Consider the following 27622-nt stretch of genomic DNA (forward strand, 5'->3'; position numbering starts at 1 on the left):
CTAGATGTTAGCTATTTCTATTTTTGAGAAACCAGAAAACCAGATTTTTATGTGAAAGATTTAGCTTTTAAAGCACTGGCAAGAAATTAAAAAGAAAAAAAAAAAACCACCGTGTGGGCTAAAAACCCCCCACACACTGTGGGGTGCCAGTCTGCAGCTTCTGGTCTCCACGTACTGGGGTCCTTCTGCCCTCTCAACAAGCGGGATTGTCTGGTTTCACTGGTTTTCAGGGTGAGTCAGACTCCCCTGCTTCAAGTCTGGCGAGCTGCAAACACAGACCATGTTCCTTCCCTCCACACCCCGATGGGTGGTCATGGTGGCGCAGCTGAGCGCCCAGAAGTCACCGTGATTCTGGAAGCAGGAGGGTCTCCTGGGGTGCCCAGCCACCACCTGCCCTCCTCCTCACCCACCCAGGGGGCTCCCGGCCCTCCCCACACAGCCCCACGCTCTCCACCCCTAGCCTTGGGAACCAAGTCATTTCCAGGAGCGCACCAGCTCTCTAACCTCTAGGCTTGGACAGGCTGTTCCTGGGCCTGAAACTCCCTCTCCGCAGCTGCCGGCTCACTCCAACCCAGTTTAAACACACCTCCTCCGGGAAGCACTCCTGATCCTCCCAGTCAGCGTAGGGGCCTCTTCGGCTACACACCCCCGAGAGCACTCACCACGCCGCAGGGTGGTCCCGGCCCACTTGTCTGAGGCTACCAACATCTGGGAACTCCTGGGGGTAGGAGCCACAATTGGTTCCTCTGTTGGCCTTCTGGGCCCTCACCAGCCAGGGCACCTTAGGCACATCACTCAAGCTCCTCAAGCCTGAAACCCTCATCCTGAAAACGAGGACATGACAGCCCCCACCCCTCGTGGGCCTGTCCATGTGGAGAGCTGAGCTCGAGGACAGCTCAGCACACGGCCACCACTGAGCAGTGCTGCCCAACCCCCCGGCCCTGCCTCTGAGGGGCAAACGGCCAGCAAGGCGAGTGCTCGGGACACAAGGCCTGACTTTACCGGAAAGCAGGGGACTGGACTGGCCCATCAGCCCCTCGCCACGGCACTGGGCACATACATCCTCCAGAGCGTGGGTATGGAGCTGCCACTGACAGCCAGCCGTGGGGTGTCTTCCATCCCACTCTGTCAAGCAAGCATCTCCTGGACACCTGCACTGGGTGCTGCAGGGCTGCACACACTTCCGACCAGCTCCGCCCTCAAGAGGCCTCGGAAACGAGACAGCGGGGTGGGCGGCCGGCACACCGCTGCGAGCCCGCACTGGCCAAGCACCTGCTCCACCAGAATGGCCTCCAAGCCCACCCTGTGTGCTCAATCAGCTAATCCTCACGTGTCCCTACGAGGCAGCGGGGTTACCCCACGGTACACACGAGCAAGCAGGAAGGCAAAGGACCAGAGGATCTGACAGCGGGGCGTGAACCCAGGCAGCCCAGCACCAAGTCCAACATGGTGCCCACCGCCCCACACTCCACACCGTGCACAAACGACTGAGGACGGCCAGGCTGGCTCCCTCCCGCTGGGGAAGGATGCAGGCTTCCGGGAGGACCTGGCTTTACAGCTGACCCTGCAGGCAGGTGGAGACACACGGCAGAGGGGAGAAGGAGCTCCCGGTGGAGGCAGAGGACCAGCCAGGCCCAAGGGGCTCCTGCTCCGGAGGGCTCTGGACAAGGGGGCCATGCGTCTGGACAAGGGGGCCATGCGTCGGGAGCCCACGAGCACAGCGACTCTGGCCCCCTGGGCTGTCACCGCCTGACCTCTGCCTGGGGCCAGGGCCAACACTTAACTAAACTGGTAATTAAGGGATACTTAGACCCCTCCCCTGTTCTAAGCAGTTCTGGGCAGCAGTACCAGGAAGCCAGCCAAATTAGTAACCTCATCACAGCCCTGCGGCCACACTCAGGGCTGGATTCAAACTCACAGGGGTTTGGCTGCTGGAGGATTTACACACGGCCCGGCCTGGGCCCAACCAGTATCCCCTTTCCTTCCCTCCCCCGCAGTGCGACAGGTTCCAGACTCAGGACAGCCAGCTGCATCCTTTGCCAAGACCCATCACCACCAGGCCCGCACTCCGGGCGTAGTCAGGGAAACTGAGGCACAGCTGTAAACCATTCTTGGTCAGATGGGCCAGAGAGGCTCATGGAGGCCAGGATCAGACTCTGGGTCGGCCCGGAAGCAGACCCAGGGCTCCCCTTTGCATCCCTAGCAACAGCTGACAGAGCTCTGGGCCACCTGTCTCAGGAACTCAGAGCCAAGGGCCAAGTGTGACTCTCCAGAAGGAAGACACCAAGGTAATGCCTCACACCAAGGCCTTCAGTGGCTCCAGCCCCACAAGGACCCCCAATGTCCCATTCCTCAGCCCCAAGGCCAGGCCCCACCATGGCCTTCAGGTCCCTGCCCTGACCCCAAGAGGCCCAGCTGCCCTGTCCCCTACGGAAAGCCTGTCCCCACAACTTCATCCAGTGCTCTGGGCTTGGCACATCCTTCCCAGGCCTGGGCGTGGGCCTTCTTGACTGCCAAATGTTCCATCACCCTTCCCAGAGACCCTAAGCCCCCTCACTGAAGCCACTAACACCCCAGGCCCTGGGGCATCTCAGTTAACATGGGGGGTAGGGGGGAGGATGGAGAGCATCTCTCCAAGGACAGGCCAAGGGTATGAGGGCCTGAAAGGGAGAAGGAGACAGGAGGAGAGCCAGGGCAGGAGGATGGGAGTGTCCTCTCCCAACCCACACTGAGGGAAGGTAGAGATCCCCAGGCCAGCCCAGTGGTCACTGGGAGTCACTGCCCCCGGCCCCGGCTGCTGTGCTGAGTGGCCCAGCCAGGGCAAGAGGAACAGCCCACTCACAGAGGTAGCCAAGGCAGGCTCCAAGCCCACCTGGGACTCCCCCTCCTTCCAGCTTTCCTGCCTCCAGCCAACCCTCTGCACAGAGCCGGAGGCCTAATTCCAATTAGTAACATCACCACGCACGCCCCCAGCCCCCACAGCCCCCAGCCCCACATACCTAACCCAGCACCCCAGGCCCTCACCTGGGCGCTGTGTCTCTCCAGCCTCCTCTCACATTACCACCTCTCCCAGCTCCAGCCACCTCAATGGTGTATTTTTACCCTTTATTTTATAATGTGTTGATGACAAATTAACTAAAAGACAAAGTGAAGTAATTTACGCACAGACTGCGTGATTATCTAGGCCTCTGATTCTTCGTCTAACGTGAATATTTACTATAGTAAATAAATAGATCGAAAGTCCAAATCCTGGCTCTATTGTTTAGTATCAATTTGACTACAGTGAATCACTGCATTTCTGTGCCTCAACTTCCTCATTTGTAAGAGGGAAATGATAATATAGTGTGTCCTAGAGATTGAGAAGATCAAATGAACTGATACACTTAAAGCTTGTCTAGCATATAGGAAGCGCTGTATAAGTGTTAGCTGCCATATTATTATTATTTGAAATTCACAAAGGATGGAACTGAGATTAGAGAATTTAAATTATTCACCTGACTTTATTTGAATTCACAGCAGCTAGATGGCAAAGACTTATCTAGTATGCTATAACTATGTTACATTTTTGTCAATTTGGGGTTTTTTTCTATTATAATAGAATATTACTGAGAAAATATTCCAATTAGCCACTGTAGCTGTTTATTTGCATTTAGGAACATACTTTAGTACAAATATCATTATACCATTATTTATGCACCTTTATAGTATGTCAATTTTTTTCATGATTGAATACATGAAGATTTCTCATTAATAATATATGCTGTTGATTTCAATACTTACACCCACTTTTTAATCCCCTGATCCTTGAAGACTAAAGCCTTCTGAATATAATGCGTAATTCTTTCCTCATTTTCTGCATATTATTTTTATGATATGGACACTGCATTTAATAAAATTTTAAAGATCACGTGGCCTACAAAGAACGGACAGTTGAGTACCTAATAAACTGACAAAAGTCTTTACGTAGAAAAGTAGCCTGCATGTCCAAGAACTCAGTATTGTCATGAATTTCCCACAGTGTACAGATCATTACCAAAAAGAAGACAAGAATAACATCACATTTGTTTAGTCCATAAATCAGTACAGTTAGCATTCTATCTGGTAATGACCTTCTGTTAGTCAGTGACATGTGTACACAACGCACTCCTGGGTGGGGGGACGCTGTGTGACATTTTCACCTCTGTAGTAAGCCACGGTAAATTATCTCAGCAACCGCTCTTTTCCCTTATGTGTATACGTAACCACAGAAAAGTGGGGGAAAACCACCAAAAACATAAACCTGAAACCAAGCCAAACCAAAACACTATAAATCTTCTGAAGAAATGGACTTCAATGTCTACTCTCTAGAAACATAGTGATTTTACCACTTACCGGAGATTAGCACAAACAATGCCCACAGGAGTTAGGAAAACAATCTGAATTTCCTTTGGGATTTCGGCCATATGCAGAGCCAGAGAGGAATGAGACAGAGGTGTCTGCTATCCCTGAGTTTCCCGTAAGATCATTCTCTGGGGATATAAATTTCTGAATATTCCCCAAGATTGGATAATCTAATTACATGATCCCCAGCCAAAGGTCAAGCAACGGTTGCTTGGAGCTACCTGATGTAGACTGAAGGCCAAAGGGGTGCTAAAGGAGGACACCCACGAAATCACATCTCAGACTGTGTCACCCTTACCCAGAAACTACGCCTGAGACAAGGGCTTATGCCTGAGAGGTTTAATTGGTAATGTGGTCTCCGGGAGCAGAAACGAGGAACGGGTGGGAGTGAAACAGGCCTGGAACGCAGGAAAGACAACGCAGGATATGTCATTCAATGGGCTACCACTACGGACAACCGGTATTAGACCCTACAGAAATTTCTGATGAAACCTGTAAAATGCCTCAGAAGAGAAGACACTGTACAATGGAGGAGGATGCATTTATTCACCTACTCCTATCTCCTTGTAGATCAAGAGTTGACTCAGGGCGGCTGGAGGCTGGGAGCGCACTACTGGCTCTGCCCGCACAGGCCCGGTCCCTGCGACGCCCGGTGGAGCTGGGCACTCAGGCTGCGGGGCGGGGGGCCACTAAACTTAGCCCAGGGGGACAGAAGCCACCACCCTGTGCGGCCCTCGCCCCGCCCGGGAGCCCCAACTCCCGGCAGAACAGGCCGAGGGCGCGGGGCTCCTGCACGAGCCGGGAACACGCCTCCCGCCCGCTGCCCTCGCCCCGCTCCGGCCGACCTGCCGCTCCGCCGGCCACCCCCCCACCCCGTCCCGCTGCCCGGAGCCGGGGCCCCAACTCCGCCAGAACAGGCCGAGGGCGCGGGGCTCCTGCACGAGCCGCGAACGCGCCTCCCGCCCCGTCCCCGCCGCCGGCCCGGCCCGCGGGCACTCACCGAGGGCGGGCAGGACACGTGTGGCGGCCGCACCTGCGCGACCGCGGCCCTCCGCCCGCCGGCTGGACAGCGGGCAGCGCGACGCGTCGGCACCGCCGGCAGCGCGCGGGGAGGCGCGGCCAGCCAGGAGGACCAGGCGAGGGCGCGCAGCCGCCGCCGCCCCCGAGGGCCGCGTCCTCCAGCCCCGCCGCGCCCCCACCCGACCCCCCGCGCCGCCCCCCGACGGCAGCAGCGCCCGCCCAGCGCACCTGCGCCTCCGCGGGGGCGGGCGGCCGGGGGGAACAGATAAAAAGCAAGCTGAGTTGGCTACGTTACAGTCAAAGGGTAACTGAGGTAAAGGTATTATGTGATGCCCCGTTTTCAGCTGAAAGAAAATTTACAGTTTCTTACTGTACCACTATGCTTAAATTCTACAATAAACTCCAGAAATCGGCACAAAGCAAGAGTTCGGTAAATGTCACTCATTTTTATTACTGTTATTACCAGTTGTAATTTTAAGTTTCAGAAGCGATTCCAATTGGTGGTGCAGTATATTCAAACTTTTTCAACTATTTTGTGTTGTTTTTTTCTCACTGTGTAGGGATGGTATACAATTAAATCGTCCTGGATTTCTAACTTAAATTTTATTTTTTTAATATAAGGATACGAACGTCCCCAAATCCTTTGACCAAAATAGTAAATCCAGTAGGAAAGTATGGAAACACCTTTACATAATCATATTAGTTTCTATGAATATATGTATAGTTATTCAGCTTATTTTAAAGTATTCTTGTAACAGGCCCATTTTCACTTGTACAAAAGAAGATTCTGAAGCTACAAGGTCTCAATTTGGAATATTATTTTTCAACCGCTTCAGACTAAGAAATCAGTAATTTTTTTTACCTGGAAAACTGAACAGTGGCAAGTGCGAAAACGAGAAATCATATTTTATAAAATCAATTTGTTAATTTTCACAGCTCTTCTAACCGAATTGTTACTTTTTATTTAAGAGACAGTGGATGGGGCCGGCCCTGTGGCTTAGCGGTTAAGTGCGCGCCCTCTGATGCTGGCGGCCCGGGTTCGGATCCCGGGCGTGCACCGCTTCTCCGGCTATGCTGAGGCCACGTCCCACATACAGCAACTAGAAGGATGTGCAGCTATGACATAAAACTATCTACTGGGGCTTTGGGGGGGAAAAAATAAATAAATAAAATCTTAAAAAAAAAAAAAGAGACAGTGGATGGACTAAACAACTGGTTGAAAATCACACAACTAACCATTGGATCACTACTCTAAAATTTGTATATGGACTTTCTTCCCTCCCAGAAATGGAACAAATTCAGGAATCTGTAACAATCATGTAGATAGCAGCAGATGCGCTCGCAATGCTTGGCGTGAGAGGTCTTACAGTTACAGTATGCTGTAAAATGTCAGGATTATACGAAAAATGTGCAATTTTTATATTCTCTTAGGGATTCTTATAATTAGCATAATAAAAGTCACCCTATGGGAAAAGTTACCACTGGTATGGTTCACAGATACTTTTAAAATTGTCTCAGCCTTTAATTTAATTAAGTTTTAATCCTCACTTTCTGACAGCTTCAAATGAACTATCTTTCATCCTACAGTTAACTATTAAGACCCACTCAATTCATTTGTTTTCTTAGGCCCATTTTAGTTTTGAAATACCACATTATCTTAATGGAAATGATTTTCTGTTGGTTTTGTTTATAATTTCTCTTTTCATGAATTAATTTTACCAAAGATAATTTCACTATAGAATATAACATGAAAAATGATAACATCCAAACTTTTTTTTTTTTTTTTTAGGATGGGCCTGGTTTTCACCAGGATGGATGCCTTAGAGAACATGAAAATTAGGCAAAACTTATCAAAGAATCTCAACAACAAAAATATACCTGAAGGTTTATTAAAAAAATTCTTATTCAAAATAAACAAAGTAATTTTATGTCACATATTTGTTTTACACTCAACATCAGAGATCACCTAGGTACACTATAATGCCTTCTAATACGAGACTGACTGGGAAAGAAGCAACTGCTTAAATAATAGTGACCACAGTTAATGAATATCATCAGACTGAAGGCAGTGGAATATATTATTCTACCACAAACTTCATTAGTACAGTGAATAATTTTAAGTAAAAAAATCCAAAAAAAGTTACGTAACTTTAATAAGTAATATTACCTCATCCCTCTGATTTCAGATTAGTATATTTTATCCAAGTTCATCACTAGAAGCCTTGGTATCATTACCTGGATTCTGTTTAAAAAGGTGTTGATGGGCTCTGCGAGTTCTATTTGATGCAGGGTTATGCTGCTAGGTTCGTGGCTACTGAAGACAGCAGAGCACTCATCATAACTCGTCTATGCTCTATATTGCCCATATGCCTTTCCAGATCCATTCTCCTCCTTGTTCTTTGTACAGAAGATTGATCTGAATAAGCTGTTTCCTGCTACACAAATTGTGCCATTACACTAGCAGCAGTGGCATCACTGGAGGGTTTGTTAAAAAAGCAGACGATATCAAGCCCCACCCGGGACCCTATTCAATCCTACTGCATTAGGATTTACAGTTTAATAAGATGCCCAGGTAATTCTTAAGAACATTTTAGTTTGTGAGGCACTAGATTCTATCAACATACTCCCTTATCTCCTGGAGAATTCCAGCAGGAGGAGGGAGGGAGGGAGGAAAGTAAGATCAGGATTATTCCACAGGGTCCCTCACCATTACGTTGACTGGAGTTGACTAGGACCCTTAACTGGTCACTATTCCTTTCATGCCAGACTCATTTATGTTTCTCTCTCTGTCCCAATGGGTCAGGAATGGTGACAGCCTAGCTGCTACTATCCTAGGTTATAGCATGATCCCTGTGGTTCCTTTATCTCCAATTATTTAGAAATAATCCCTTTGTAAGCAAGCCCTCCTTGAATTAACCCCACGTTCCACTGTTTCCCAATGGACTCTGAAGTATATACCACTGGTACAAGGAAATCATTCGAGATTTTATTGTTCAGGTACTGTATTAAACATCTCTTAATTTGTCCATAACCACTCATACTTCAGAAGACAATATCGAAGTAGAAATATGGGTGGCTGTTGCTCATCATTCTACCATGGGTTGCTTGTTTCCTAAGGAATGTTTTGAAGATCTAGATCACACATGTACGGTCTTTTCTACCAATTTTCACCCCAAGAAGCATAGAGAATTCACAAGGAGAGTAGATAAAAAGAAAGTGAAGAGAGTTGGCTACACTGAAGTTGGAGAGTAATTGAATTAAGGGGTAAAGCTGGCAAGAAAAAAACATGGGGCTAATAGAAACTTGAGATGAATTGAATGTTACACTACTTTGCTATAACTTACACATGATCTCAATATGAATAGTGCTAAATAGAGCTGAATGTATCAGTTTTCATTATTCTCTATCAATATTGCATTAAACTATATATTTCTACGGAAATTAGCTAAGAAATTTAAAACTGTATGCTAATTGTTCTCTTAATTTGTTCACATATCTTTCTTTACCTTATGAGATTTTTATATAACTAGAGTATATTTTCTTCTTCTAAATGCTCCAGAAGGGGGCAAGTATCATCTACTGGTTGTATGTCTCAAGTGCAGGTACTCTATGCCTACTGTCTTATTTAAACAAAACACCCATTCAAAATGGGATTATTTCTCTCCTCTCTACAGATGTAAAAATGGAGAAGGGCTACGTAGATTGCCCAAGGTCATACATATGTTAGTAAGATACATTCATTCGTTTGATTCTGAAACTTCAGTCCTAGCATCTACACCACGACCTGACTACAACTAATAACATTCCATATATTCAATCAGAACTGCCAAGGATCTATCTTGGAAAACCTCAAATAGATGGGATTAGTGTATTTTATCTTCATTTATTCTTTTTAATGCAAAGCTAATATAAAATCTTAAGTAGTCGACAGTATCTGACTTGAATCATGTTTTACGTTAGTACAGAGCAGAATCGGCTTCATTAATTGAATTTCATATTGAAAAGACATTATATACTGATAGTGCCAAGCATAATACTATGGCTTGAAGGGTCTTAAAACACTTTATTTTAAAAGTGTGTTAGGGGCCGGCCCAGTGGCGCAAGCAGTAGGCGTGCGCGCTCCGCTGCGGCGGCCCAGGGTTCGCCGGTTCTGATCCCGGGCACGCACCAACGCACTGCTTGGCAAGCCATGCTGTGGCGGCGTCCCATGTAAAGTGGAGGAAGATGGGCACAGATGTTAGCCCAGGGCCAGTCTTCCTCGGCAAAAAAAGAGGAGGATTGGCAGATGTTAGCATAGGGCTGATCGCCTCACAAAAATAAATAAATAAATAAATAAATAAAGCATCCTTTAAAAAATAAAAAATAAATAAATAAAAGTGTGAATGTGGTCCGGCCCCCATGGCTTAGCGGTTAAGTGCTCGCGCTCCACTACTGGCGGCCCGGGGTTCGGATCCCGGGCGCGCACCGACGCACTGCTGGTCCGGCCATGCTGAGGCCGCATCCCACATACAGCAACTAGCAGGATGTGCAACTACGACATACAACTATCTACTGGGGCTTTGGGGAGAAGAAGGGAAAAAAGGAGGAGGATTGGCAATAGATGTTAGCTCAGGGCCGGTCTTCCTCAGCAAAAAGAGGAGGATTGGCATGGATGTTAGCTCAGGGCTGATCTTCCTCACACACACACACAAAAAAAGTGTGAATAGATGAATAAAAATGGTGTAGAAAAGCCAACTGCTACATGAAATTCAAATCATCATATAGTTGTTTTAGTAAAATCATCTTTGGCTCCATTCCTTTCTTTGGCTCCATTCCTTTCTAATGGGAAAGTTCAGAAGAGTTGATGAACTTTTTTTTTCCCTTAATGTAAGCCTACTAAATGAAAAATTTCTATCCTCTTTGGGCTCTGGATAAAATCAATCTAGAAATTTCTGTCACTTTAATCCCACTTGGTATTGTGAAGAACCGCCATTTGAAGAATATTTTAAACAAAGAAAAATCAAGCATCAACACTAAAAGCAATAGTCCATGACGTAGAACACAAATGATGTAATTATGAAGAGAAAAATACTCTCTGCAATGTAGCCTACAGCTAACACCATGCTGTTCTCCCATATACGAAGGTTCTGCTCTTCCTAAAATTGTAAAGCTTAACTGTGTGATTTCATTCTGTGCACGGCAGGGCAGCCATATGCTCTAGAAAACTACATGCAAGGGAAGCAGCTTGTTGCAAAGTGGGTGCAAATGCCCTGAAATAATTCTGAACAAGATAAAAATGTCTCTAACATAGGACCATTTCTTCATACACCAAAGGCAGAGGAGTCCACTTGGGCATCAGCTTTCAACACAAATGGGAAGTCTAGCCCCTTCAAAATATTTTAACAAGGAAAAATTTGAAAATTCACAAAGGTCACATTCCCTGTGACCATCTCATTCACAGGTAAAACAATTAGCTCTGGTAACCATTTGGGGAAATCAGTTACACACAAACCCATTTTCACCTCCAATCTTTGAAGTAAAGCTTTCTTTTTACTCAGTGCAGTACGTGTTATCATCATCTTCCCTTGTTTGCCCATTCCATGACAAATGAGAAATAGTATGTCAATATAAGGAATTAGCTTCCAAGATATCTGATTAACGATTACTGGTGAGCATAACAATGAGCTTGAAAATCTGAAAAAACAGCATTTATGAAATAAGACCACTGTTATGAGATGATGGCTCCAGTTAATATGAAAAGATATATGCCTCCTAAGATCTACTCAAAGGAAAACAAAAATGTTGGGTCATCAGAAGTTCTTAAAATCTCTGCATAAGAAGAAAACTGAAAAGCATGGCTTGAGGGGGGTGGCAGTGGATAAAAATGTTAAAACGGTTACTTGCAGATTTGTCATTTGTGAAAAAAAAAATTTTTCATTGCTTAATATTGACATAATAGTCTTCAGGCATTCAGAGTATTTACTTTTATCTAATACCTTTTAAAAATGCATGAACCTGTTACCAAGTAAATTTCAACATTTTATTTTTTATCTTCTTTCTGCCTAATGCAGCTTATTCAACAAAACATAAAAGTATTAGAAATATAAAAATATATTTACTGTTATGAATGACATACTTTTGACAATTTCAAAAATGTGATGAAATGTGGTAATGGAATAGAAAATGAGGATGATAGTCAATAAATACTTACGTATTTAAATTATAAATTGGTACATTTCTGGACATGGATTTTTAAACTGGTGCAAATATCAACACTGAACACAGTTTTCCACAAAATAGTATAATTAGGAAAAAGAAAGAGAACAATGAAAAAACAACAGAAAAGACAAGATATTGATGAAACATGCAATAGTCAATATTTATACGTAGGACACCCACCTAAATGTTAACAATTCCCCGTCTATTAAATATATATTTACTTTACCAATATCGAAGTTCTTACAGAAAAAATTAATAATTAATTTAATAAATGAAAATACTGCACAAGAATCATATGTAACCAAATAAGTTTTTTAAAGTTATAAATTCTCCATTCTATTACTTATGCTAAACATGCATGAAAATCCATACACCAGTTAGTCTCATAAAGAATGACCTGGGAGGGCCGGCTCCGTGGCTTGGCGGTTGAGTGCGCGCGCTCTGATGCTGGTGGCCCGGGTTCGGATCCCGGGAGCGCCCCGAGGCACCACTTCTCCGTCCCAACGCGAGGCCGAGTCCCACGTACAGCAACTAGAAGGATGTGAACCTATGACGTACAACTATCTACTGGGGCTTTGGGGGGAAAAAACTGAATAAATAAAATCTTAAAAAAAAAAAAAAAAAAAGAATGACCTGGGAATTCAAGCAGGCAAATGCAACTTCGCCATTTCAATAAAATAGAAGATAATGCTTAATCATTCAATCATAAAAATTTTTGATTTGGAATTGATTTTGGAAAACATCAATTTTTATATCCTTCTTTCCACTACGGTTTACCTCCATCTAACAGTCAGCCTTTCAGAGATATGAACCACGGGTAGTAAAGGGAAACTAAAACCTTATGTTTTTGTCTTTCTGTTCTTTGATAACACATTCAATAAAATCATTTCAAAGTACAGAATTTAGGATAAAAATTAAAAATAATAAACGAGTTAAAACTTCACTTGGGAATGCTTTCATCCCTTATTCACACATTCATTGACCTTTCCAGTAAAGTCATAACTAATATAATCAGCTCAGTCATTCTTAAGTGTTGGCATAATTAATCACTGTCCTTAAGGTTGACCCAGAAAATCCATCTGCCCTAAAATATCCCTTCCACGCATGAGTTTCCCACCGTTAGAGTCATTCTTACAGAATTAAAGTTTAGCTTTTGCTACGTTATCTGATGTAGCTTATCAGCACTGTGATGATTCTAGTGGAGGACAAGATCTCATGGAAAGTGGACAGAGGACAGCTACTGTGTGATACGTACTGGTCTCTGTCCACGATAATCATCCTCATGTAGGTTCTCGCTATTCAGTGTATCAGTATAACCTGCAGTCTTGTTAGAAACGCGGAATCTCAGATCCCACCCCAATCCCATCAAGTCACAATCTGCATTTGAACAAGACTGCCGGGTGACTTGTTCACATTCAAGTTTTGGACGCAGCCTCTAAGACTCAGACTCCAAGTCTCTATCAACTGTTAACTGCACCTCTGTATGCCTAATTTGTCTGCCTGCTCCTATTTACTTAAAATTTCTTCTTTCATTTCTTGCTAAAATGAATTAAGAAAAGTTACATTAGATAATATCACTTCTCTGCTAAAGCCCACCCGTGGCTTCCTATCTCATTTAGATTAAAAGAAAGCTCTTCACCGAGGCCTCAGATCCCACAGGCCTGGTTCCTGCCCGTGCCCTGCCTCATCTCCACCATTCTCCTTGGCCACAACTCCAGGCACACTGGGCTTTCTTTTTCTCAAGCGCAACTCAAGCTTTTTCTAGCTCATTGTTTTCTCTGCCTGGTGTGCTTTCTCCTCTGATCTTAGTGTGGCTGTCTCCTTCCCGTTATTCAGGTCTCAGTTTACATTTTAACTCCTCAAAGAATCCTTTACTGACCATCCAAACTAAGGTAATCACCCATACATCACAGAGCTTGTTCTAATTTTCTGCACAGCCCTGGCTACCATCAGTTAGTTATACACTTGTTTGTTGTCTTTTTCTCCCCACTTGAATATAAACTCAATGAAACAGGGTCTACTCAGCTTTGTTCAATGTTGTACACTCAAGAAGCAGAAGAAAGCCTGGAGTATAAGTATTCAGTGAACGTCTGTTGAAGAAAGAAACAAGAAAGGAAAGCAGGAAGGAAAATAAGGAAAAAAAGAAAGTAAAAGAAGGAAGGAAAAAAGCAATCAAAGAAGGAAGGAAGGAGAAAGAAAAGAAGGGAGAAAAGAAACAATCAAAGGAAAAATAAAGACACTCAGAAAGAAAACAAGGGAAGAAAGAGAGAAAAAAAGAAAGAGAGAGAGGTCTTGAAGAAAGTAACACTGTCATCTTGGACACCACCTAAAAGACAACCTAGAGTGAGATCCTCAAACAGAGAGATTTTGAAATTGAAGGCATATATGTAGGCCCCGGGCCCTGGGAGAAATGTATACGTGGCTGAGTTCCCATTTACTGGGATAAGGAGAGTGCCCATCTCTAACTTTCATGATGGCAGCGTTGGATACTTCTATACTCGTTTTAACATTGGCTATACAATCGGATAACCATAAAGATAAGTGCGTGTCAACTCAAACATCAAGAGAAAATAGAAGATGATAAACACATTAACATACGATATCTCTAGATAGATTCACAGACACTTAGGATTAGAAGGGACAGTAACAATCATATCATTGCCACACTCTTTGATGCTTAATGCTTTCTAAAGATTTTATTTATTTTATTTTTTCCCCCCAAAGCCCCAGTGGATAGTTGTATGTCGTAGCTGCACATCCTTCTAGTTGCTGTATGCGGGACTCGGCCTCAGGATGAACGGAGAAGTGGTGCCTCGATGCGCACCCGGGATCCGAACCCGGGCCACCAGCATCGCAGCACGCGCACTTAACCACCAAGCCACAGGGCCGGCCCTTAATGCTTTCTAAATACCCAATTTGGCCATCAAGCTATGCCTGAATATCTTCTTAGTGATTTAAGAAGTTACTGCTTTCTGAAGCATACAATGTATATTTGAAAAAACTCAACATTAGAACAGTCTTCTTTACAAGAAACTATTTTGTATCTTCCTGAGGTTCCATACACTAAGTTCTACAACCTATGCCGGGACAGGTTTGATCTCTCTTACAGATAACAACGCATCACACATTTGAAGACAGCTATGATTCAATCCCACTCACATGTCATACTCATTCTGTAGTAATTCTCTTAGAATTGACCAATAATTTTTCTCGGTAGTCTCATCTCTATGACTTTTCCTTTGAAAACAGAGACTGTATCTTATACTTCTTTTGAATTCATCACACGCTTAGCACAGAAATAATACACTCAATAAAATCCTGATACTTGATAGACAACTATCAGTATCCACAAAGATCTAAGTAACCACCCATAAATTAACTTCCTCATTGTGACATGGCTTATGAAGATTAAAAAAAAAAAAAAAGAACATGCTTTGGATTTACAGATTTATATCCTATAAAAGTATTAACAGAATTTTTGAAAATAGTATTAGTTTCTTGCAAACTGTTGAAAATATTTAAAATATATTTTACATGTGGCCAAATAGTCTATCAGTGAAACGTATATACTAGGCACCCAAAAACCGTTACTTCCACACAATCGAGTTTTTGTCATATTACAGTCCAGTTTTTTGAACAAAGTTCTTACATATCATAGAATTTGACTTCTGAAATAAACTGCAAATTTAGTTTGGATATGTATCTGATAGTCGGCTGTTTTCCCTTTTTTGTGGAGCAATGTAAATGTTCAGATGAGCTTACGCTAAAAATAAAAAAAATTCCTGCTTTTGTTTGGATTAAAACCTCTGACCTAAAAATGACTAGTTTTATGCTGAATTAACCATTCTTATCATAAAGCTGAAAACAGTAAAAACTTCTATTTAAAAACTGATGATTAAAACAGGTTTTCTTTTAAGCTTCTCTTTTGAGGAGGGAAGTCTACATCATAGACAATCTCAGTTCAACATAATTCCAGGTCACTCTACAAACTAAACTAAAACCCTGCCTGATCCTGTTGATATGGTCCTAAGCTGTTGAACACACTATCAAAGAACTGACTACACTCTGTCAAAACAAACAGCGGCAATTGCTGTAAATGCTCATAACACATGTTTGACTCCACAAGATGTTATAGCCATCTAAGTTAAATTTCCACTAGCAAGAACAATAAAAGAGAGATTGTAATTATTATATATGTATCTAGGAACCTTTCCAGAAGAATATATTCACAGTTTATACTTGAAAAGAGCAACTACCACGGCTGCTCATTAATAGCTAACTGAACTTGTCTACATATTGAAAAAAACAGACATATCATTCTACTACAACATACAAGAAAAACAATGTTAAAATAAATTATGTAGAGTAAAACCCATGTTAATGATTATTTTTAACATGGTATGACTATAAACTTCTTGAGGAAGAAAACTCAATTGTGCTTATAACGTATATTATTTTAACCTTAATAATACAAGGCTTTGATACATTAGACGCTTATGAATCTTAAATAAATGAAAGAAGGAATGAATACTAGTCTAGCAATACAAAGACTGGGTTTTCACATGGCCTCTGCCAGATCACAATTGCCTCTATAAAATAATGGTGTTTGTGTTAGACAATCTGAAAGATTCCATCTAATTCTAAAATATATCATTCTAGAAATACAGGACACTTCACTTATAATTTTTTAATCATATTATTACATAAGTCCTGATATTTTAAGTCAACTTTGAGTTGAAATCTCTTAGGGCTGTAATATCGAACTATGGGGATTAGAGATTATTGAAAAAGGTATTTTAAGTAAATACTAAGAAAAAATTTCAAAAGAGATCTTACAGTTAAAGCTACAAACCATTCTGATGAAATTTAAAATATTACTAGGTATTATGTTATCTAATTTTAAACATCTGGATATTTTGTAAACTAAAAACATCAATTGCTTTTAGGTTTATTTATATGAATGTAAATCTTCCTTTAGGCCTAGTTGAACACTTTATTTACTCAACGTATTTCCACTCAGCACAAGTACCTACTCAAATCATTCTCTATGCATCTTAGCGATATAAACACACTCAACTAGATGGAAACTTTTATTCATCTTTCAAGAATTAGTCCAAATACCCTCTGTGCAGCTTTCTTTGACTTTTACATTTTAGAGGCAGTCAGTCCCTCTACCTTACTTCAATAACACTTCAAAAACACTGCTATGGCAGTTTTTTTCTTAATAAAGTTGTGATTACTCTTTTTTTAAAAAGTTAATTCCGTGCTCTTGGATTGGAAGAATTAACATAGTTAAGATGTCCATACTCCCTAAAGCCATCTATAGATTCAATGCAATCCCTATCAAAGTTCCAATGACATTTTTCACAGAAATAGAACAAAGAATCCTAAAATTTATATGGAACAACAAAAGACCCCGAATAGCTAAAGGAATCCTGAGAAAAAAGAACAAAGCTAGAGGTATCACACTCCCTGATTTCAAAATATACTACAAAGCTATAGTAACCAAAACAGCATGGTACTGGCACAAAAACAGACACACAGATCAATGGAATAGAATAGAAAGCCCAGAAATAAACCCACACATCTATGGACAGCTAATCTTTGACAAAGGAGCCAAGAACATACAATGGGGAAAAGAAAGTCTCTTCAAAAAATGGTGTTGGGAAAACTGGATAGCCACATGCAAAAAAATGAAAGTAGACCCTTACCTTACACCATACACAAAAATTAACTCCAAATGGATTAAAGACTTGAATGTAAGACCTGAAACTATGAAACTTCTAGAATAAAACATAGGCAGTACGCTCTTCCACATCGGTCTTAGCAACATCTTTTCAAACACCACATCTGACCGGGCAAGAGAAACAATAGAAAAAATAAACAAATGGGACTACATCAAACTAAAAAGCTTCTGCACAGCAAAGGAAACCATCAACAAAACGAAAAGACAACCTAACAATTGGGAGAACATATTTGCAAACCATACATCTGATAAGGGCTTAATCTCCAAAATATATAAAGAACTCATGCATCTCAACAACAAAAAAACTACCAACCCAATTAGAAAATGGGCAAAAGACCTGAACAGACATTTCTCCAAAGAAGATATACACATGGCCAACAGACACATGAAAAGATGTTCAAAATCACTAACTATCAGGGAAACGCAAATCAAAACTACAATGAGATATCACCTCACGCCCGTCAGAATGGCTATAATTAACAAGACAGGAAACAACATGTGTTGGAGAGGATGTGGAGAGAAGGGAACTCTCATACACTGCTGGTGGGAGTGCAAACTGGTGCAGCCACTATGGAAAACAGTATGGAGATTCCTCAAAAAATCAAGGATAGAACTGCCATATGATCCAGCTATTCCACTGTTGGGTATTTATCCAAATAACTTGAAAACACCAATTTGCAAAGGTACATGCACCCCTGTGTTCATTGCAGCGTTATTCACAATAGCCAAGACTTGGAAGCAACCTAAGTGCCCATCAAGGGACGAATGGATAAAGAAGCTGTGGTATATATACACAATGGAATACTACTCAGCCATAAGAAACGATGAAATCCAGCCATTTGTGACAACATGGATGGACATTGAGGGTATAATGCAAAGTGAAATAAGTCAGAGGGAGAAGGTCAAATACCGTATGATTTCCTTCATTAAGTGGTAGATAATAACAACAATAAACAAACACATAGGGACAGAGGTTGGATTGGTGGTTACCAGAGGGGAAGGGGGGAGGGAGGAGGGTGAAAGGGATAATTCGGTACATGTGTGTGGTGATGTTGTATTTTGGTGGTGAACATGATGTAGTCCATGCAGAAATAGAAGTACAATGATGTACACCTGAAATTTTTACAATGTTATAAACCAATGTTACTGCAATAAACAAAAAATTTAAAAAAACAGAAAAACAAAACAAAACAAAAAAGAGTAAGATATGATGTACCTCATTTAATTTTGTACATTAGAAAATGAATATGTGTACAGGAGATGCATAATAATTAGTTGAAAAAGGGAAAAGAATTTGTATTTAAATGTTGGTGCTAAAGCAGTAAAATTTGATATCTCAAGTTATTTTAAATAAGGATCTTGCTCATTCTATTTGAAATAGCCTAACTCATTATACTCCAGAAGACCAATTTGAACCTACTGCAAATATAGTAATAAAAAGATAAATTAATAAGAAAGGAAAAAAAAAAAAAGTTATATAGGGGGCCGGCCCCGTGGCTTAGCAGTTAAGTGCATGCGCTCTGCTACTGGCAGCCCGGGTTCAGATCCCGGGCGTGCACCAAGGCACCGCCTGTCGGGCCATGCCGAGGCGGCGTCCCACATACAGCAACTAGAAGGATGTGCAACTATGACATACAACTATATACTGCGGCTTTGAGGAGGAAAAAAGGGGGAGGACTGGCAATAGATGTTAGCTCAGGGCCGGTCTTCCTCAGCAAAAAAGAGGAGGATTGGCACAGACGTTAGCTCAGGGCTAATCTTCCTCACACACACAAAAAAAGTTATATAGACTACTTGATGGCAGAGCCTGCACTGTTCATTTTTATACTCCTACTATAGTACAATGTCATGTGCATAGCAAGAGTTAAAACATATGTGGTTGGGCCGGCCCCGTGGCTTAGCGGTTAAGTGCGCGCGCTCCGCTGCTGGCGGCCCGGGTTCGGATCCCGGGCGCGCACCGACGCACTGCTTCTCCGGCCATGCTGAGGCCGCGTCCCACATACAACAACTAGAAGGATGTGCAACTATGACATACAACTACCTACTGGGGCTTTGGGGGAAAAATAAATAAATAAATAAAATTATTAAAAAAAAATGTGGTGAATAATAATAAAAATAATAATAATTAGTATTTGCTGAACACAAGTCAGCAACTGTGCTAAATTTTTTCATACAACTCCCTCTGAGGCAGGTATTCTCAGTTATTAAGAAGTTAACAAGGGGCTAACAAGAGGCAGAGTGAGACTCAGCCCAGCTCTCTGACCTCAAAGCTAACCAGCAACGGTGGGCAATTTGGTTGTATCTTTCTATTGGGAGAAAATACCTAAGATATTTGGGCACTTCCACTCAATATCATGTTTTTTTTTTTTTTTTTTTTTTTAAAGATTTTATTTATTTATTTTTTCCCCCAAAGCCCCAGTAGATAGTCGTATGTCATAGCTGCACATCCTTCTAGTTGCTGTATGTGGGACTCAGCCCCAGGATGGAGGGAGAAGTGGTGCCTCGGTGCGCGCCCGGGATCCGAACCCGGGCCGCCAGCATCGGAGCGCGCGCACCCAACCACCAAGCCACGGGGCCGGCCCTCAATATCATGTTTAATCCTCGCAATAACCCTCACGTAATACTATGCTACTATTTTACAGATATGGAAATTGAGCTCTATAATTCATGTGACATGCACAGGGTCTCACACATAGTAGGTGGCAAAAGCAGACTCAAATCCAGTCAATAAAAACTGAATTTTCATTCTGAGGACTATTGGACACTAATACAGGAAAGTGCAGTGTGGTGTTAACACATAGTTTAAAGGAGAACTAAACCAATATTTATTAGTATTTTTCTTTCTCTTTTACTTCTTTTAATCTCAACGTTAAAAGACTTTTTAAATGGAGAAATTGGAAATGGTCTTCTTTTATTAACAACAGGTAAAAAGTGAAAAAATTATTTTAATAACTGAAATTAAATTACTGATGTTTTACCAATAGTACAACAGAAAAATTAATTGGATTAGTATCCTACCTATAGAGAATTAAAAATATCTTTGATAAATATTCTACTCTGCACATAATCTACCCTAAAAGTAAAATAAGTAGATTCTGACTAAAAGTCACCTCCACATTAACCTCATCTAGCTGCCTTAGATTTTTTTATTTTAGATTTCAAATTTTATAACACTTTATAAAATACACTGCTTTTGGATCTTGGTCTGAACTCAAACATCATGGATGTTGAGGGAATGTTACTGTATACTAACTTTATATTCCACAAAGAGTTGCCTCTTAACTCACTTAAGAGTCCCAATAAAATGTCGGATCCTTGCCAGCTGAGAGTGTTTCACTCACTCTGTTTACCTTCTTAGCCTAGCATGGTGCTGCCATGGAGAAGTAGTTCAAACAGAACTGTGGAGTGAATGGATAATACGAGTGAATCAAAGTACACATTTGAAGCTGAAATAATAAAAAAAAAAAACCCAATACATTATGGGAAATTCACAGTTGGTTTATAATTCCATTTTAATATTCTAGAGTAGCCTAGTAGAAAAGTTGGCAAGACTACTAGTTCCCTAAGTTCAACATTTTAAAATATAAAAACCAAATGCTCCCTATAAACACTACTGCAGCTTCCTGAATCTCTTATTAATCTGTTTCTTAGTTAAACTTTAAAGGTGGCTCATATCCTCCACACTTATGCTTACTTCTGGCAGTTCCAGTGATAGAACTGTTTTTTTCCAATGAACACAAGCTTTATTTGTTTTTTCATTTGAAAGGTAAATGTCAGATAAATATTATCTCCTTTAAAAATTATTTGGCCCTGTGTTAAATAAATGATACCAAAGAGATGAAGACCCAAATGCTTACTTGATAATAAACATATAATAATGACAGAAATTAAAACAATATAACTCTTTTCTATATACTACCATGGAGAATATATTTTTGCAGCTAGTTATTAAATGTTTGAAAAAACTGTAATAAAATTAAATTTCAAATAATGTTGGCTTGTTATTTTGTGACTATGACAAAATGGGTAAAATAATTTGTTTTGGTTAAAGTGGTATTATTTATATTCAAAAATAAAAATAAAAAAGCACAAGAGTATTTTTATCTCTTACATAAAATGTAATAGATAAATGCAAAACTTGTTTAAAAACTATGAATAAATTAACATTTTTTGCTTCATGATTAACTTTTTTTTTGCCTCATTAACTTTTCTACTGACCATTTTAAAGCAAATGTTCTTCAAATAAAATATTTTTTAAAAGACCAAGGATTTTTTCCACAGATACACTATTATGTCTACACTTCCTTTCTCGTTCACCCTCATCATCCTCATACCAGAACAATGAAAATAATATATTTGTACACTAAGGCAATATACTAAATACAGAGACTTACACACATCTTAACACGATGATAAATCTTAGATATTTTAGTATAAACAGCCTGAATTTCCCAAGACATCTGAAAGTTTGAAGCATGCAGCATATAAAATAACAGGTGCGTAGCCAAAATAAGGAAAGAGTAAAACAGGCATAGCTTATAATTCTACCTAGAATTCCAAAATAAGTACACTGGCCAGATAAAAATATTAGAAAAAAAGGTAGTAAACCTAACATTTAAGTCTGCAAACATTTAACTTTTATTTCATGCAGACATGATGAAGTGTAATGTGTCAGAATAATTTCATCTGACAACTTTTCTGTTTCTATTTTCTATTATAGGAAAATGTCTTTCTCTCCAAAATGTATCTAATAGTTAACACATGAAAAAAATACTGCAGCACTGTTTATCTTCTCTATAAACTAACAGTATGAATCTTGAACATATGTTCTCAACCCAAAAACGAGAACAAGAAATCATAATTATACAGCTAAATACTGGGAAATGAACTGTTCAGCGCTTTCCAAACGGGCAACCCAATTTGATGAATGATTTACTACTGATACCTGCCATTTTGGGTTTAGTATTCTCAAATCTAACAAAATGTAAAAATCATATCTTAAAATTATAACACTTTAAAATATTTGATAACATACAAGCTCCAAACTTCTTTCTTGGTAATTGATGTAACTGCTCAATTTGTGTCATTTACCATTATACAGATGTGTAACAGTATAATATATACACACATATACAAGTCAATACACATGTAGGTAAAATCCTTTTCTGATATAACTATAATGAATGACTTTTATTAAATAAATAATTATAAACTCATTTCTTTAGAGGATTTGGAATTGAATAAAAATAATGATGCTAAAAAATACTCTTGCTAAAAAATAAAAACGTTATTTACAATCACTAATTTTATTTACTATCAATCTGTCATTTTAGAAGTCAGATGTATCATGAATGGCTTCTTTCAAAATTTATAATATCTATCTGTATGAACAGTAAGGCAGAGAATTTCTATAAACTGCTATTGATTTATACTACAAAAATGCATAGAGTTCCTAAAAATTTTATGTTCATTTATGAAAGTATAGTTGAATGCTCTAATTCAGTGATTCTTAATCTGAGATTCATGGATGAACTTCAGATCATCTCTAAATCCCTGAATGTGAAGCAAAATTGGGTATTGGGGCAGCACATAAATATGTCTATTTCAGGTCATTTCATGAGATTTTCTAAAGAAAACAAAAATAAATAAGTTAATTAATTAATTTACAAAAGGTACTGACAAAGAGTTTGGAGAAGTTAACTCAACTTTTTTCTTTCGAAAAATAATTATGGTGAAATTTCGATATGTTCAAACAGAAATTCCTACAAGAAACCACCAATTCGAGGAATTTCACTCATTTTTTTCAATCTCATATCCTAGAATTACAAAACTCAAATGGTAACACACTAGACCAGAAGTTTTTCTTACATTTTGAAACAATCTGAGCTTGGGAGCTGACCACATTAATCCATTAACTCAATACACATTTAAATACAAGAAAATATTGAATAATCATCATGCATGTTATATAGATGTTAATGCAGTTAACTTGGGAAATACACATTTTTATAAAACACACACAAACAACACAGACATCACAAACTTCACTCTTGCACTAGAGATCAAAGTAACAAAAAAGGAGTACACTTACAGATAGAAAACCTGTTGCTGTTGTCTTCCCCTGGAAACAATTTACATCCTCTAGATTTAAAATCTATGGCCTTTTTCACTAGTTAAGAAAGCAAAACAAAAACATATATCACAATATACAATTTTAAAATGAAATTCAAGTCAACGAATTTTGTTAGCATGGAATTACACAAGTTAAAGAAACGGCTTTCTTAAGCCTGATAGAGGGTACCCAGAATAAAAGAAAAAAGAAAAAATAGCAATGTAATCATTAAGTAATAAAATACCAAGCAGTATAGAAGGATTTTAAGTGTTCTATAGGGAGAATCCTGCACATATGTATAGATCTGTATTTTTTAATACTATCCAAGTTTTTATATAAGAGCAAAACATTAACGCTTTATCATAAATCACTTGAATTCATCCAAGTTTATGGAATAAATTAAACTAGAAAATAAAAATACTGAGACATTATAAAAGTGGGAAGGATTCAATGAACTTGGTTTTTAAAATTAATGTAATTTTAGGTAATTTAGCCTAACGGAAATATTAGGGCACTTTTAAGAAAATGGCATAATTGGAAAAACTTACAAGACACTTTAGTATTTCTGCCAATAAACATTTCCTTTCATAATCGTTGCTTTTGACACTATGATTGATGTCGGTCCATACTGTACAAAATTTCTGAAAGTGAAGTACAACTATTTGGAGTTCATCTAAAATACCTTGCTACTATCTTTGCTATTATGGCGTATTTCATTGTGCACTATATTAAAACAGATATGACCGGATTGGTCTAAAAAAATAAATAAAATATAAATTCAATGAAGTTACTCAAAACATTTTAAAAACATTTTTTCAAGAGGGAGCTCGCTGGGCAGCGGAGGCCGGGAGGGACGGAGCCCGGCGGCTGCAGCCGGGCGTCTCCTCGCCGGCCCCGACCAGCGGGGCGGCCGGGCAGGGCACGCGCCGGCGGCGGTGGATGCGGCGCCGCGAACTCGCCGCCGGCCCCGCCTCCTGGCGCTCTTCCAGGCAAGCCCCTCCTCCCCGCCCCGCTACAAACGGCGGGCCCGCGGCGCCGGGGCGTCACTGAGGCAGCTGCCGGCCCGGTGAGGAGGCCGGCGCGGCGCGGGTGGGGCGGGGGTGCCACCGGCTTCCAGCCCGCCTTCCCGCCACCGCCAGGACTGGGGACGCCGCCGCCACCGCCTCTCCGCCGAGCCCGCCCGGAGCGGCTCCTCCGCGGCTGTGCTGCCGGCCGGCGGCGCGAGCCGTAGCCGCCGCAGCGCCAGGGGCAGCAGCAGGTAATTGCTGCCATGGAAACACAACTGTCTAATGGACCAACTTGCAATAACACAGCCAATGGTCCAACCACCATCAACAACAACTGCTCGTCACCAGTTGACTCTGGGAACACAGAGGACAGCAAGACCAACTTAATAGTCAACTACCTTCCTCAGAACATGACACAGGAGGAGCTCAAGAGTCTTTTTGGGAGCATCGGTGAGATCGAGTCCTGTAAGCTTGTAAGAGACAAAATAACAGGGCAGAGCTTGGGATATGGCTTCGTGAACTACATTGACCCTAAGGATGCAGAAAAAGCTATCAACACCCTGAATGGATTGAGACTTCAAACCAAAACAATAAAAGTTTCCTACGCTCGCCCAAGTTCAGCTTCTATCAGAGATGCAAATTTGTATGTCAGCGGACTTCCGAAAACAATGACCCAGAAGGAGTTGGAACAGCTTTTTTCACAATATGGACGCATTATTACTTCTCGCATTCTTGTTGACCAGGTCACTGGCATATCAAGGGGTGTAGGGTTTATCCGATTTGACAAGCGGATTGAGGCAGAAGAAGCTATCAAAGGCCTAAATGGCCAGAAGCCTCCTGGTGCCACAGAGCCAATCACTGTAAAGTTTGCTAATAATCCAAGCCAAAAAACCAATCAGGCCATCCTCTCCCAGCTGTACCAGTCTCCAAACAGAAGGTATCCAGGACCTCTAGCTCAGCAGGCACAGCGTTTTAGGTTCGACAATCTGCTCAATATGGCTTATGGAGTAAAGAGTAGGTTTTCTCCAATGACCATTGATGGAATGACCAGTTTGGCTGGAATTAATATCCCTGGGCACCCCGGAACAGGGTGGTGTATTTTTGTGTACAACCTGGCTCCTGATGCAGATGAGAGTATCCTCTGGCAGATGTTTGGGCCTTTTGGAGCTGTCACCAATGTGAAGGTCATCCGTGACTTTAACACCAATAAATGCAAAGGTTTTGGATTTGTGACTATGACAAACTATGATGAGGCTGCCATGGCGATAGCTAGCCTCAATGGATACCGTCTGGGAGACAGAGTCCTGCAGGTCTCCTTTAAGACAAACAAAACGCACAAAGCCTAAAGAGCTCTTGTCCTCAGTCCATTTATATATGAAAACTATACAACAAAGGCAAGTTAAGAGAAACTTTATACATTAGTAAATGTCTTTGTAAGTCAGTGTTGAGATGGGGATAATACGACTACTTAGCATCCTAAGAAATATGTGAGATTTTTATTGCTAGTATTTGAATTAAAACTTCTTAAATATCTTTTATGTTTGAATATGGACAAGAGGTACAGGGTTTTTACCTGTCACATTGCATTCTATTGCCTTCTTTGAAGAAGGTGGACCTTTTAAAGTGTTTCAGCTAAGGGAAGACATTTCTTTTCTTTTACATAACTGCCTTGAACCTGTGAGTAAATATTGAGGCTTTGTGTTGTAATTCTTCAGTTGGTTGTGTCTTTTTTTCCCCCTTTTTTTTTTCTTTTTCCGATTAGCTTTGTGTTTGGTTTACATTTAAAGCATTGCTGTTATGTCTAAGAAAAGTATTTTGAAGTTTACATTTTATTTATGAAGTTGAAAACAGTATTTATTTTGTAATTATGATTTGGGTTGGGGAAGGGGGGGGCTACATTATAAACGCTTATTGTAAGAATACTGGAGAACTTTTCGTAAAGCAGTACCTTGCCAAAGAGATAAGAGCCTCTTTGATGTGGGTTTAAAAAAAGCATCTATTTTTATAAAAAAGAAAATTTGGAGAAACTTTTTACTGGTCCTGGAACAAATATTTTGACTTGAATACTTTGAGAAATCTCTTCATATGACACCTAGTGAGCTTTTAAAATTTACCAGGAAATTTGCAGCGGTTGGAAAATTTAGAAAGATTTATGATGTAGAAAATACTTTTGAGATCTTTGTATGAAAGGAGTAGAATCAATGGGGGAAACACTGCTGGTTTTGTTTTTGTAATCACCAGTGGAGCGTCTGATTATCCTGGTTATTATGTGATAGGTGGCTCACATTGATTTGTGATTTTGAAACAAATAAAAAAAAATTTACAAAAGAATATATAAGAGCAGGCAAGAAATTTAAATTACCAAGAGATGGGGGAAAAAAAATCTGTTCTTCCTAAAGAAATCCCTTCAGATAGAGCTCATGGTGTTTAGTGATGTACTTGCAGTATTGTTTGAAGAATTGTTTTGTCTTAAGGAGAAAAGATGTTGCACAGGATTTGTACTGCAGCAAATCGGCAAAAGTGACCTGAGTTGGATATATTTGAAGGTATTTTGAAAGTTACGTTCAAGGCTAACACCTGAGCTTTGTGTAATGTAAATAAGACCTTGTGTTTATGAACCTTTCAGCTAATTTGATTTTTTTTTTCCCTTACATGCCAAGTGATGTTCAGGTTTTGAATGTTTTTGTATCAGTTTTTTCCTTTGTAAATGGCATTAACATTGTTACTTGAGGTCTTGCTTAATCACTTTTGTTGTCCTGAGGACTTGAATTTACAGTGCATCAGATTTGTTGCTAATTTTGTCTGTAGATAGTCTAGCTTCAGCTGTTTATGGTGATGCTACATTTTCGTTTATAAATATGTTTGTGGTAAAAAAAAAAAAAATGAGTATAACCATAGGTTTTGAACAAATTTCCTTACATTTTTCATACAAAAATCATAAATATCTGTATGCTATTGAAATTTAACTTTGTATGATGCTTAAACCACTATTTGGGGAAATAATAAAATAAGTCTTTACCATGTATGAAAGAAATTTTAAAAAATACAAAATATTTTCTGATTAGCATCTAGCTTATAATAAATTTTCAAAAAAGCTGAAGGCAAAAATGCCTTCATCAGGATGCACTGAGAACTATATAGTTACGTCCTGCTTTTTGT

General features: G+C 40.5%; 1 protein-coding gene and 1 pseudogene across 12 annotated transcripts in view; one reads left to right on the plus strand and one right to left on the minus strand.

Moving 5' to 3' along the window:
• LOC147917111 (serine/threonine-protein kinase MARK2 pseudogene) overlaps window positions 1-27622 on the minus strand; it is a 96134-nt pseudogene that overhangs the window by 25877 nt on the left and 42635 nt on the right. The window contains exon 1 of one of the 9 annotated variants that reach the window (XR_015552281.1): window positions 5381-5531. The exons of the other annotated variants lie outside the window; for them this stretch is intronic. The product of XR_015552281.1 is annotated as a serine/threonine-protein kinase MARK2 pseudogene, transcript variant X7 (transcript). Of the gene's footprint in view, window positions 1-5380; window positions 5532-27622 lie in introns of those variants that run through there. 9 annotated transcript variants of the gene reach the window in all.
• LOC147917112 (ELAV-like protein 2) lies at window positions 24562-25950 on the plus strand. Of its 3 annotated transcripts, none has more exons than XM_087431387.1 (2): window positions 24562-25439; window positions 25479-25950. In XM_087431387.1, the coding sequence occupies exons 1-2, from the start codon at window positions 24727-24729 to the stop codon at window positions 25807-25809; spliced, it is 1044 nt and encodes a 347-aa protein (XP_087287513.1). In that variant the 5' UTR covers window positions 24562-24726; the 3' UTR covers window positions 25810-25950. The 3 variants fall into 3 exon arrangements, with proteins under 3 accessions (XP_087287513.1, XP_087287514.1, XP_087287512.1); XM_087431388.1 differs by having other exon boundaries at window positions 25482-25950; XM_087431386.1 differs by having other exon boundaries at window positions 24562-25950.

The sequence above is a fragment of the Ceratotherium simum genome, chromosome 5, assembly GCF_057802395.1.
Source record: "Ceratotherium simum simum isolate JZ-2026a chromosome 5, ASM5780239v1, whole genome shotgun sequence".
Classification (NCBI taxonomy): Eukaryota; Metazoa; Chordata; class Mammalia; order Perissodactyla; family Rhinocerotidae; genus Ceratotherium; species Ceratotherium simum.

Coding starts and splice junctions, on each gene's coding strand:
- LOC147917112 (XM_087431386.1), top strand. CDS start 24,727: ATGGAAACACAACTGTCTAATGGACCAACTTGCAATAACACAGCCAAT.